This window comes from Halichoeres trimaculatus, unplaced genomic scaffold, assembly GCF_033239565.1.
Source record: "Halichoeres trimaculatus isolate MK-OKI-2021-1 unplaced genomic scaffold, fHalTri1.1 fHalTri1_scaffold_8, whole genome shotgun sequence".
NCBI classification, from domain to species: domain Eukaryota; kingdom Metazoa; phylum Chordata; class Actinopteri; order Labriformes; family Labridae; genus Halichoeres; species Halichoeres trimaculatus.
The window spans coordinates 34,082,163-34,095,457 of record NW_027437186.1 but is presented as its reverse complement, the minus strand read 5'-3'; the positions used below and the strand labels follow the sequence as shown (position 1 = coordinate 34,095,457).

At 37.9% G+C, this 13,295-nt stretch overlaps 1 protein-coding gene across 19 annotated transcripts in view; it reads right to left on the bottom strand.

Moving 5' to 3' along the window:
* LOC141794634 (neurexin-1a) overlaps positions 1-13,295 on the bottom strand; it is a 469,750-nt gene that overhangs the window by 305,799 nt on the left and 150,656 nt on the right. For 13 of the 19 annotated variants that reach the window (XM_074674993.1, XM_074674995.1, XM_074675004.1 and 10 more), the window contains 2 exons: positions 10,266-10,289; positions 9,022-9,183 (listed from right to left, as the gene is read on the bottom strand). In XM_074674993.1, the coding sequence (XP_074531094.1) occupies positions 9,022-9,183; positions 10,266-10,289 (186 nt within the window). The remainder of the gene's footprint in view (positions 1-9,021; positions 9,184-10,265; positions 10,290-13,295) is intronic. The other 6 variants (XM_074674997.1, XM_074674999.1, XM_074675006.1 and 3 more) reach the window with 1 other exon arrangement.

Here is a 13,295-nt window from a genome sequence, read left to right as displayed (position 1 = left end):
ACACTGGGCTGTAGTCTCACTGAAACAAAAAACAGTCTGCGAAAGTATGAGACCCTCAAAGAAACTAGCAGTGCTGGCCTCTCTGAAACAGAGAAAGTCCTCTGAGGGTGGATATGACGAGTGCCTTTGTTTCTGTACGATCTTCAAAGAAGATGTGCGTGAATAAGATGCCAAAAGGCCATGACAGGCCTCAGCATTTAATGACCTTAGATGAGAAAGAGTTGTTTGCACCAAAATAAAATGAATGAGCTGGATACTTCAAACATTAGTCGTCATCGTGACATTTGTCCCCTCAGGACAGTGTGTCATACGCAGCGTTTGGACGCCACAACCCCCGGTCAGCGCTGTCACACTGCACCTATGCGTGAGAAACTGTGTCAACGTGGCTCCAAATGTCACCCACATCACTCCGCTTTCTTTACTCCCCTTTGAAGCCCTCGAAACACACGCGCAGGATGAACTGTACAGAGAGCAGACTTCAGCTCCAGAGGCAGCTTATAGAAGAGGCAGCTTCGCTTTTTGAGGTAATGGGGATAATGGTTTGAAAAAGGATTTTATCAGGGAGTATCTCCGGGGATTCTGGGGTTGTATGTGAAAATTGAGATGAGGGTGATAAATTAAAAGCGCTGCCATGGTTGCAGGTGTGGGTGAAATGCAGATTAAGGTCCCCAGTGCAGCCTGTGATTAAAGCATAAGTGAGGAGGTGACTAATGTGCCTCTCTAAGGCAAACTAAAATAAGAACATACATGAGCGAAAACAATTCAGCATGTTCTGCAGAAAACATGGAAGCAAATAAAAGACATAATTATTTGACTTTTAGCAGCCAGTTAATACTAAATACTGAAAAATACCACTGAATTCACAGCATTGAACTATTTTGCTATGAAAATCATGCATCTGAATTTATTTGTCCAGAATCCACCGACTGAAAAATGTGCAATATGACATGAAATTAAGGAGAGTTGGACTCAACATTGATTTGTTAAAGCTACCAAAGAATCAGGGCTCCATGAACATCAACATGTGGCCAGAAATAATCTCCAGACATTTATTTGTACCTGATTTCAATGCCAGGAAAACTCACAATGCAAAGCCTCTATATGATTCAATTTACAGTGTACAGTGGATTGACCCAAGTGAATACACATATTATCTATTTGTGCTTTTGGTATTTAACACAGACTATACTATTAATAAACATATAGTTTCCAAGATGGTGTATAAGTATAGTTAATATTGAATACTTTATCACAACACAGCTACAGCTGCTTGTGCTGGAGTCCCCCTTATTTAGTAAAGTGGGTTAGCCTCAGTTTAAGTTAGTTTACAAATCATGTCAATCACAAGGTTCAAAATCACAGGAAGACAAAAATGTTTCAGTTATGAAAAATATGATGAATGAAAATGCTAACATTTAGAGATTTTGTAAGTAAGGGAATGATTCAACCCCAAAAATACAGCATAAATTAATGTTAATTGACACAAAATGGGAACTGCAAATCCATCTTTCGTTGCCTGGATTGTTTCAGGAAATCACCGTGATCCATCAGTTTCTCATTGTCCTTCAGTGGTCTGTCAAGCTCCATTTTGTTTTAGAGTTTAGACGATATTTGAAGCCAACGCTGCCACTCATTGGGCATAACCGCAGCGACTTCCACGTACTGTGACATTACGTGCATACCCTCTTTACCGTATTGGGTCCGTGTATGTTTCGGTAATCGGATTTTCCTTCCAGAAAATGATAACAAAAACAAAAAACGAGTGGTTATTAAATGTTTGTTTTAACATTCAGAAATGTAAATTAAAAAAAAAAAAAACAGTTGATTTTCATTTTCTGTTTCCGTCTTGACTGGCGCTCTTACTTTGAAAGGCAACTTTCGGTCACAGGAATGAAAAATGGGCTTTCTTTGTTGTTGTTGTATTGTCTTTTGATATTTTATTTTCTGGTTTAAGAAGCAGAAATTGAAAATCAACCAGTTTTTCAATTTTCATTTTTGAATAAAAAAAAATAATAATCAAAATAAAAATCAAATAACCACTGGTTTTTTTGTTTTGTGGACAAAAAATCAAATTACAGAAACATACACGGACTGCATTGACATGGAAATAAGAAACTTTTTTTCCCTCTCTCAAATACAACTGACAAGTTGAATTCAGAATTGAATTCAAGCAAACCAAATCTTTTTGTTGTTGAGTTTTGAAACTTTAATTTTTAATAAATTATTTTTTTGAACTGACTTTTCAATCGGTGAATTCAGGACAAACAAATTCAGATACGTTATTTATATAGCAAAATATTCCAATGCCATGAATTCATTGGTATTTTTATATGAGTATTTAACATTCAGTCTCTGGTAAAATTCATATAATGTCTCTCATTTCCATAAAAAACACAACATAGAGATAGATGTGATGAAATACAAAACTCTGCACCTTTATGTTGTGTTTTATGCAGAAACTCATGTTGACTGTATTCTCAGAAGAGCAAACCAGACAAGGCTTGGCATCAGAGTGCTGTTGTAAATGAAGTACATTAGTGCGGTGACCTTTGTAGTCCCAAGCGCTGCAGAGCTGAGGAGCAGAAGTGACAGCAAGTTGCAGCCCATTACCAAGGACTGGGCCATAATGTCATTAAAATACCAATTAAGGATGCATTAGAATCATTATCATGTGCCTCTGTGAAAGAATCAGCTGACCAGTTTGGCTCACTGATCATTTTTTTTTTATTTTTTATTTTTTTACAATACGAATTTGTGCAGAAGCTATTTATTATTATTATTATTATTATTATTATTATTATTATTATTATTATTATTATTATTATTATTATTATTATTATTATTATTATTTAAATGTCATAGAAAAGGCCAGTTTAAGTCTTTTTTTTCAGTATTTTGTGTTGTACTTCTGAAGGCTTAAAAGTAGTGCCAGTGCGCATAGGTTGGGAAGCGTTATCACTCCGTGTAATTGGCAACAGTCTTACAACAAAATTAGAGACAGCCAACACCTCCTTATTATCCAATCTCTGTAATAGCAGAGTATGTTGCAAAAGTGCAGCTGTGATAACAAGAAACCCACTGTCTACCTCATTTGCATAAAAGAAAGTAATTAACGATTGGGCGAATGTCAAAACTTTTTCATTAAGACGTCAGCACGGTCATGATACCACAAAATGACTCAGAACAAAAACACACACACACATATGTTGGGTAATTTTTTTCTCAACACAATGATACTTAAAATACTGTGCTGTCAATAGCCGTGGAGAAGGATAAAAGAGCATCTAATGCTCAACAATTAACCCCAGGGGGCACTAGCAGAGAAGATGATCTCCTCCACGCTGCTCCAGCACTTCTAATTGGTAAGATAAGATTATCAAGTGACAAATAGCCTCATTTTGGTTGGCATGTCTATTTACATAAGAGAACAGCTGTAATGGTTAATCCATATTGCTTGTAGAAGCATAAATCCAGTGAGTTATGGATGTAGAGTCACAGCATGTTCTAGATGTATTGTCATGCTAAGCGCTCACCTGAAAAGCAGGACACCTCCGAGGGGATTGCATTTGCACGGAGCGTTATGTTTATCACTGAGTCAGATCTACTGTGTCTGACTGCTCAGGTAGATGAAGCTCATCGCGCTGCATCAGAATTAACAAGCTCAGGCTGGGTTTCCTGGGTATCTGACTGAATTTGAAAAATAGAAAGGTGGGAGCACACTTCAATGTCCACATCTCCATCTTAGATATATAAAAATATGCATTCTGAAGAATCATAAAAAGGTTATTGGAATGAAAAGTTATTCAGTAAGAACCTCCCACAGGAAAGATAGATAAAGGGAGCAGTGGGATGAAACAGGCATCTCTGCAGTTGAACTCAAGCCATGGAGACTAAAGGTGCAAGAGATGCAGCCTATAAACCCAAATCAATCCTTTACAGTCAAGACAAAGGGCACCTTTCAGAGTCAAAGGAGCCTTGGTCTGAGCTACAACTTTGCTGCACTGGTGCTGCACTAATTTGTCATCAAGCTCAGGCTGTGACAACTGAGCTATTACTGCACCACCCGTTTGTTTTGCCATCAGAACCAACAGGCGGGCGTGGCTGGGATCTGCACATTAACGCTGCAGAACAACCCTCGGGAACGCGCCATCAATCAGGCGCTACAGCACGTCCTGTTAAACCAGCACTCATGTTATCACAACATACATGGAAGATGACCCGAGACGGGGCTCCTGTATTATTCAACAGGCCGGATGAGATGATGCAGGAAGTCGTGGTTGTACATTAAAAGTCAAATCCGAGCAAGGCTGAGAACGAATCAGGGTGAAGAGTGTCAAATATGCCTATAGCGTAACTGTGCTAAATTAAAGTAGTTTTGAAAATGAAAACACGTTTTAACTGTATTTCACTGCATGACTTCACTAAACATCCATATGGCACAAATACTGGACCCATGTCTTCAGAGACATTAAGCGCAATATAACTGAAACAACATGGGACACAACATGCTCCCATGAAACAAAAATTGTGCATTTTCCATCCTTTTGAAATGAAAATAAATATTAATAAAACTGGATACCTGATTAAGATTTTTTTTTCCATATAAATGACTATTATATCTACATTAATTTGCATTATCTAAATTTATATATGTAATAAAAAATCAAAAATTGGCAGTGGGCCAAAAAAAAAAAAAAAAATTAGAAACAAGAAATAGTTATAAAACTGGACACCTGGTTTGGATTTTTTTTTTCCATATAAATGACTGATTTATCTACATTAAATTACATTAATGAAAAATATATATGTAATAGAAATTCAAACAATGGGCAATGCCCCCCCCCCCCCCCCCCCCCAAAATAAATAAATAAATAAATAAATAAAAAAATAAAATAAAAAACAACAACAAACAAACATTTAAAACTATTAATAGTAATAAAACAGTACACCTGGTTTAGACTTTTTATACCATATAAATGACTTATATATCTACAGTAATTTAGATGAATTAAAAAAAAATATGTAATGGAAAGTCAAACATGGGCAGAAGGATAAAAAAACAAACAAACAAAAAAACAGAAACAAACAAACATAAAAAACCCATTTCAAATAAGTTATTATAATAAAACTGGCCACCTGGTTTGGATTTTTTTCCATATAAATGACTGATATATCTACATTAATTTACATTAATTAAAAATAAATATGTAATAGAAATTTAAACATGGGCAGTGGGATGGAAAAAGAAAAAAACAAACAAACAAACAAACAAAAAAAAAACCCAACAACAACAACAACAACAAAAAAAACAAAACATTTAAAACAATAGTTATAAAACAGGACACCTGATTTAGACTTTTCATACTATATAAATGACTAATATATCTACATTAATTTAGATAAATTATTAAATATATATGTAATGGACATTTCAACATGGGCAGCAGCCCAAAAAACAACAACAAAAAAATACATTTAAAATAAGTTATTATAATAAAACTAGATACAGGGTTAAGACTTTGTTTTTCCATATTAATGACAGATATTTCTACATTAATTATATTAATTAAATATGTATATGTAATAGAAATTCAAACATGGGCAGCTGACCATGAATAAAAAAATAAATAAATAAATAAAAAATTAAAAAACATCTCGCAGGCAAACTTTGGCTCACAGGCCCCAAAGCGGACAGCCCTGGTGTAAAGTTTGCATTTCTTTTTCTTTTCTATCTGAAGAAAAAAAAAAAAGAAGGGTCTTCTCTTACGACCAGGGGACAATCACAACACTGTGCATGTTTTTGTGGTTTTGTAAGCCAGCAGGATCCCTAAGAGTAGCCTTAGCTCAGGGTGCATAAACAGAGCAAACCAAATCTGATCCCCCCTCCTCACCACATCTGCAGCACCTCAGGAGCGTACAGTCAGCTAAGGCTCCCCTCCAACAACCAGATCTGTAATGAGATGTAACCGCATGAGGACATGTGGTCCACACCCGGCCTCCTCATTAAACACTGCTGCCTCACACTCCTCTGAGAGGTTTCACTGAGGACGACAGCGTGCACTCCAGGTGAGAGACAAAATGTAGGACACCAAAAAACACAAGAGACGAAAACCCAAAAAGAGAAAAGAGAGAGGTGGAAACTTTCTTCGAGATTAAAAGATGAATGAATTGATCATTTTGCAGCTCTTCGGGGGGGTTACCTGGTGGATATCTTTGTGTATCTCTGGTGGCCCCTGAAGTGGATGCTTAAGGTCAGAAATCCTATTACCAGCCAAAATAAACAATAGTTCCACATAGCTTGAAGTGAAAGGTGAGTTATGAAGTGTCTGACAGAGGATTTTCATCCTTAAACTTTTTACTTTTTATTTTTTGCTTCATCTCTAGTGATGAAATGTAGCCTGAAGAGAAACACAAGTTGAAGAAGCCAGAAACTCGTAGATTAGAGAGGGGTACACGGTGTTCCCTTTAAAGTAACAATGCTGAATGTTCATACTATACATGTACACATTTTCAGAATCCTTATCCATTAATCCATCTTTAAACTGCTCAAAAATGGCCATTCGAAAAAGTAGCATCAGATTTTCGTGAAATCTTTACAAGACTTTTTGAAATAATGAGGTTATCACACAAGGATCTTCCAACTGGTTCATGACATGCTAGAGGGGCAGGTCTCAAACACTTAGGTTTGACTATAGCTCCACCCTCCAAAGGCCTCCAGAAGGCTGTCCAATTAGAGGGAAGGGGATTTGTGGAGGACGGAGCCTTAAAGAGACAGCAGCAAAGTGCTACAGACAGAAGCTGAGATAAGGGTTTTAAGAACACCAGTGTGAGAAAAAAAGGGATTTGTTGAGCTGGATCATATAAAGCTTGTATGGAGACAGGATAAAGACAGGATAAAGTCTTTTGAAAATAATTAAAAAAAGAAAAAAAAAAAACAAACTCCTCTTTAGATAAGGTAACAAATAGGGGTGAGTATTAGCAAGAACCTCACGACATGATATGTGTCACGACACTTGGGCCACGATACCATAATATCACAATATCTCAATAACAATAACTTGAAACATAAAGTGCATCCAGTTTGTCACTTAAACTACTGCAACATTAAACTGATGTTGCAAAAAACATATTCGGTGAAAGACGTGGTCAGTTGGTGAAACTGATAAATGTCATTTGATGTAACCAATGTTACTCATATAATATCAAATTTTGCACAAAACCTGACGTTTTTTTTTATATATATATTTTTTTATTTTATTTTATTTTTTTAGTGTGATCCACTGTGAAAAAAAATGAACTTCAAATGATTTTAAACAAACTGACCCAAGGATAGAGAGAAACATTGCTGTTAATGGCATCAAAACAAATATCATCAAGTTTAGGAATGATATATTTCATATACACTTCGGGATTTTATTTATTATATAATTACAACATACAACAGAGTTGCTCTTTGGCGCCTTTTACTGCAGTGGAGGTGCTAAAGACATATTATACTTCCAACTCACCTAAAATATGGAATTTTATTTCAACAAATTATCAAAATTAGGAGTAAAAATATCTATTTTATCACCTATAAAAGTATCAGGATGTATTGCAGAATCAATATTTTTCCATTTCCTTTTTTTTTTTTTTTTCATTTCATTCCATAAATCCTATATTTTTATTTTCTTATACTGTCATCGCTGTATACATTGTCTGACAACACTCAGGAAGCCATGCAATGACATTTCATTCCAAATGCACTGCTGTGTAATTTGTGCAATGACAATAAAGGAAGTCTAAGTCTTTTCACACCTCTAGAAAAAAATCACATCCTGTAGGTAACGAGCTAGATAAATAGTACTGAGTTTGCAACAGATCATTTGCATTTACTTCTATTACTTCTTTTACATCAGAGTGTAAACACATCTGCGTGATCACATCTGAACAGAGTCTACCTTGCTCTGTGATCTTCCATAGTTTTCACATCACTGAAATCAAGAGAAAAGAAGAGGGACCTTTGTCTTTGTAGCCATCAAAAACCAGGATGTTTGGTACTTTTACAAGGTGACAATGCTGTCAGCAAAGTGGACACTTCCCTCAAAAAGAGATCTATCCACAGAGAAGTTTGTAAACAGGTGAATAGACAAGGTTGGACGGAGACCTTGCTGCGAGAAAATAAAAAAGCTAAAGTCAGTTTGTCATATAAAGCACAACGTCTTACGCCTGCAATGACGAGAGCCTACAGCTCACCTGCTGCCACCTCGAATAAGTCAAACAGGTTTCACTCTGAAGGACGGAGATCTGATCTCAGTGAGGATGAGAAACTTTGTGGAAAATATAGGTTTCAAAGCAAAGGAGAGATCACAGGCTGCATTTTAACACCAAATATGAAATAGGTGCAACATATATGTGCTAAATATAACAACACATCTGCACCTCACTGTGCATGTGTGTGTTTTCAAGGTGAGACGCCTGACCTAGTTGTATCACTCAAGAGTTAGATTTGTGTGAATTCACACACCACCACTTTTTTTTAGTTAAACAAGTAATAGTCGTAATTTATTCCAGAAGATTTAAGATAATATTAGCCTGGTACGGCACGGTCCCCTGTGCGAGAATGACGAGGCGTTAACCGAAGCAGTTTCCTGACTGCTCATGAAAATTCAACTGCCTGATCTCAGGATCACTGCTCCTCTTTGAAGTGCTCCTGACAGAGCCGTGTGAAGCCTGTGATAAATTCCTCTCTAAGACAGAGTTCTTCATGCCTGGTTTTGTGCTACACCAGACCCCTTGACGTGCATGGCTGTGTGTATGTGTGTGTGTGTGTGTAGCATCAGGGGTACAGTGCAGCAGCTGCAGCAGAGGAAAAAGTAAAGTATGTGTGAGAGTTTGTGAGGAAAACAAACTAAAGCTAAGTGTAAAGGATGAGACAGGGTCAGCATGTGGGTGGAAGGGCCTGTTTTGAAGTCCTAAGGTGAAGCCAGTCATATCCAGTCCACCCACCAGCCTCAGAGTGTGCACAGAAGTGGTGTTTACCTCCTTCAGGCATCCCATGAAGTTGTTGCTGACTGGAGATCCAGGGAGGTCAGCTGTGCTAGGACTCCCTCCAACATAGAAAAAGTCATCAGAGCCTAGCATGGTGTAGTCTTCCTGTGTATATCCTGTAGTGGTCAGAATCCCATCCACGGATATTGTAACCTAGAGGAAAAAGCACAGGGAAAGAACATGCTATACTCAGACAGCCTAAATACTGCAAAGCTACTGCCTTTCCTTCTTGTCTTCTATGCCTTCCCTAAATGTTTTTATCTGAAACCCATTTTCATGTCTGTTTTCATTGTCTTTTTTCTTGTTTGTTAATATTATTTTGTCCAGTTTGATTAGTTGGAAGACTGGAAGCCTTCAAAGAGACGCTAGTTAGAGAGTTAGTATTCGGCCCATACTACAGTGTTAGTATTGCACCTACTGCAACTTAAAAGAATTTAGCAGACACAAAAATGGTGTTAGTAGAATGTTATCTAGGTTAGTTAAACTGTTATAAGTCCATATTAGTACGTCCAGCAGTTCTACGAAAGAAACCAAATCGTGCTACTGGGTTAGATAGGGAGCACATGCTCTGAAAGCACAATCACCAGTTTGTACAGGACAATGACTGAGGGTATTAGACAAAAAAAAACATGCATGCATTTGTTTTTCTTTTTGTTTATGCACACACAAAAAGAAAATGTTCCCAAAATGTTTGTTCGGGATTTTCGTATTTCTCGGTTCTTTGTAAGTCGCAGCGGTGTCAGATGCATGCAGAAGCTCATGGACACTGAGAAGCCACGGAAAATAAAAGAAGCGCCATAGACAAACACAGCTCGACTGTCACAATCATATCGACAAATGGGCGGTGTGACATTTGCAACACGGAGTCAGATTGCATGCCATGCAAAGTGAATGGGGATACAACTGGCTGAGCCCAAGAGCATCAGGCCAGCCAGCCAGACAGGAGAGGGTCCTCATTATTAACCACAGCTTGATGCAAAAGGCTCGAAATGATGCTCCTAAAAAGGTGGGTCAAACAGAATTGGACAGGAAACAAGTGAAATAAAGAGGGTGAAACCGATGAATGACCCAAGAAATTAAAAAAGGATTTGAAAAGTAAGCAGAAGAGTACCAACCGCAATTTCCCTTTTTTTGTTAATGACGTCTACAGTAAAAAAGAAAGAAAAGAAACACACGGCAAACCCAAACTAAGAAACAATTAGAATGATATCTACCGAACAATGTAGTTTGTTTACCATAGCGTGTCCAATGCCTGAGTGCTTTGTGGAAAAGGGGGGAGAAAGGAAATTAAAAACTGTGAACAGAATAACGATTGTTACTCAAATCATATATGATGGTCTTTTCTGTTAGTACATTGTTAAACGGCAAAAACCATACTGTTAGTAGAATGACACATTCCATGAGTGATGTTAGTTAGTTCCAAAGCATGTTAGTAACATAGAGAAAAAAGGGCAAAATAAGTTTAACAAGAAAAAAGCAGACCAAGGAAATAACAAGAATGCTCCACAAGAGGTGCCAGAGCTCAACCAGTGACTCCCTGCGACTCCTCTTGGTGTAAGTGCGCCATGTCTGTATGCCACCAAACCATGGAGGAGCGGAAAGCCCCTCCCCCTAACCCTGACATCAGGTTGTGATTGACACAAATCAAATGGTTTATAGGAAAGAATGCCTAAAGCACATCAGTTGACCCTCTTTGACAAAGTCCTAAGTTCAAGACCGGTTAAACTTGATTTCTCTTAAAGATACATTAACCACTTTTACTTTGTTTGAGGCTGGAGACCAATCCAGTGTCAGACTGTCCGCCGCTCATACAATACTGTACCTCCATTTGGTCTTATTGATGAACTTTAGGATCACTTTACTGCAATGAGACAAAGCAAAGAAGACCCTGACACAGAATGAGCAGGATGGGAACTTGGATTCCCCCACAGAGCATGCACTCTAAATGCATGGTTTTCTCTCACAATTTGAATGCAATGAATGTTGCGTCCGAATCCTGAGGTTAGACAATAATCAATTTGCTGATTATGCAAAAGAAGCAGCGTTGGTACGGCGGTGAGGAGAAACTTTTCCCAACAAGTGAGCAGAAACAAATAGAGACGCTCTAAATGTGTGTTTGGTGAGACGAGTCATTTTTTTGTGAATCAGAACAACCTGTTAGATACAGTTTAGGTTTAACAGAAAGAAATATTGCTCTATTGGAGACATATTGAGTAGTCTGAGCTGAAGTGCTTACCTGGCAAAGCTTAAAGCAATAAATCTTTCAGAGCCAAAGTCCATGCAAGACTCCTGAAAACCTTAAGCCCTACACCCGAGACAAACTCTAATGTCTTTCTGTCCCCCGGGCTTTGACAAGTGACCTGTGCCACCCATGAGTAATCATTGCACGCTAAAGCAAGTCGAAATGGTTTGACTGGATAGTCCCAGGATGTTGCATAGCTTAAATAGAAATCAGGCCTATTTGTCATACTCTGCTGGTGTCAGTGCCACTCACCAAACCCATGCCTGAATGGTTGTTCAGGAACATCCAGAGAGTGTGACCACCATGACTGACTGACTTTGAGTTTAACAAACAGAAAACAGGTACAGCAATCCTTTTTTGGCAACTTAACCCAGAGAAAACCAGAGTTATCAGCGCACGACTTCAAAAAAATATTTCTCTATCTAAGATTGATGCAATTGTACTCAACTAACTGATGAGTTAGTTGTGAGTCAAACTCAGTGAGTCTATACAGAGAGCCATGATTCTGAATGTCTTCCAATCACTAAAGGTGTCCCCCAGGGATCTATTCTGGGACCCATTCTGTTTTCTAGTTTTATAAATGACCTAGGAATGGACTTAACTGCCAAAATACATCTATATGCTGATGATACTGTCATCTGCACCCATGCAAACTCTATTACAAAAGCAGTGCAAGAGCTTCAAACAGCATTTCAGTCCTTACAAATGAAGCTAGATTTGAATTCTTAAAAACAAAGTTCATGGTCATCTCAAGAGGTAAATAAAATCTAATTCTTGTTTACTTTTTATTAAGCTGCTATGCTGTGTCTGTATATATTTTTATGTAATAAATTGGGCTAGTTTTTAATAGGGATGGGTGCCTTTCACATTTGAAACGATACGGTATCGATCCCCGATACCTGGCAATTGGTATCGGTACTCAACAGTACCAATTTTCGATACTTTTGTGTGCATATGTGGGAAAAAAATCAATTTGTTTAATAATATAATGTAAATTATTTTCAATTTAACATATTTATTCTTCAATATATAACCCTATAATGCTGTGTTCATGTCCAGCATGGAAAATCAAATTCTCTTCCACTCCCTCACAGTCACAAGGATACACTTAGGTACCTAAACATGGTACCTTTTGATTTTACCTGAATCGGTACTTGGTACTTCTGATAGAATTCGGTAGGTACCTTTAAAAGTACCTAATTCGGTTACCATCCCTAGTTTTTAATTAATTAATTTTACACAAATATGGAAAAGACTCCAATAAGGCTGCTGATTTCAATGCTAAATTCATTTCAAAGCAGACCTTCACATGAATGCTACACTTCTGGTTGGGGTTTTCTTTGTTTTAACAGGTAAAGATAGAAAAAGAATAAAACGTATAAAGCTCCACAAGCTGTTTCATATTTTGCAGCTCTAGTCTACTTTTCTTTGGTGGAAGAGGGGGCAAAATGGCTCTTTTGATAGTAAAGGTTGCAGACCCCTTGTCTTGGCAGACGTGGGGCCAATTTTTTGAAAAAGCACGATATGAGATGGGCTCAACAGCTCTGTTCATCCCTGTTGCCAGCTTTAGATAACCGTCATGAGACACCTGTAGCAGTTTTGTTTACTCAGGGTTGGATCCCAAATGTCACATCGCCAGCTCAGTCTATTATTTGTAGTCATTAGGCCCCAGAGAGCTGAAGGAAACCCCGTGTCCTGTTGAGCCTCTGACTCAGATTGAGAGACGGGAAATTCCAAAAGCATCTGACTCAGTGGAAGCTCGCATCAGCCGACGCTGGGGGGCAGTTAATGCTGAGAGCTGCTGACATGTTTATAGGTGTTTCAGTTATGATCGTCTCTTCGGAGCAGTTATGATTCCTCCAGAATCAAACTGCTGTCACGTCCTGCTGCAGAATCCTTACATTATAAAGTATGTTAACCAGGTCAACATTAGTAATGAGTCTGTTTACAACACTCCAGCAGGATTATCTGTCTGCACGTGCTCTACAGCCACAGGCTTTGCTTTACATCTTTCCCTCATCCC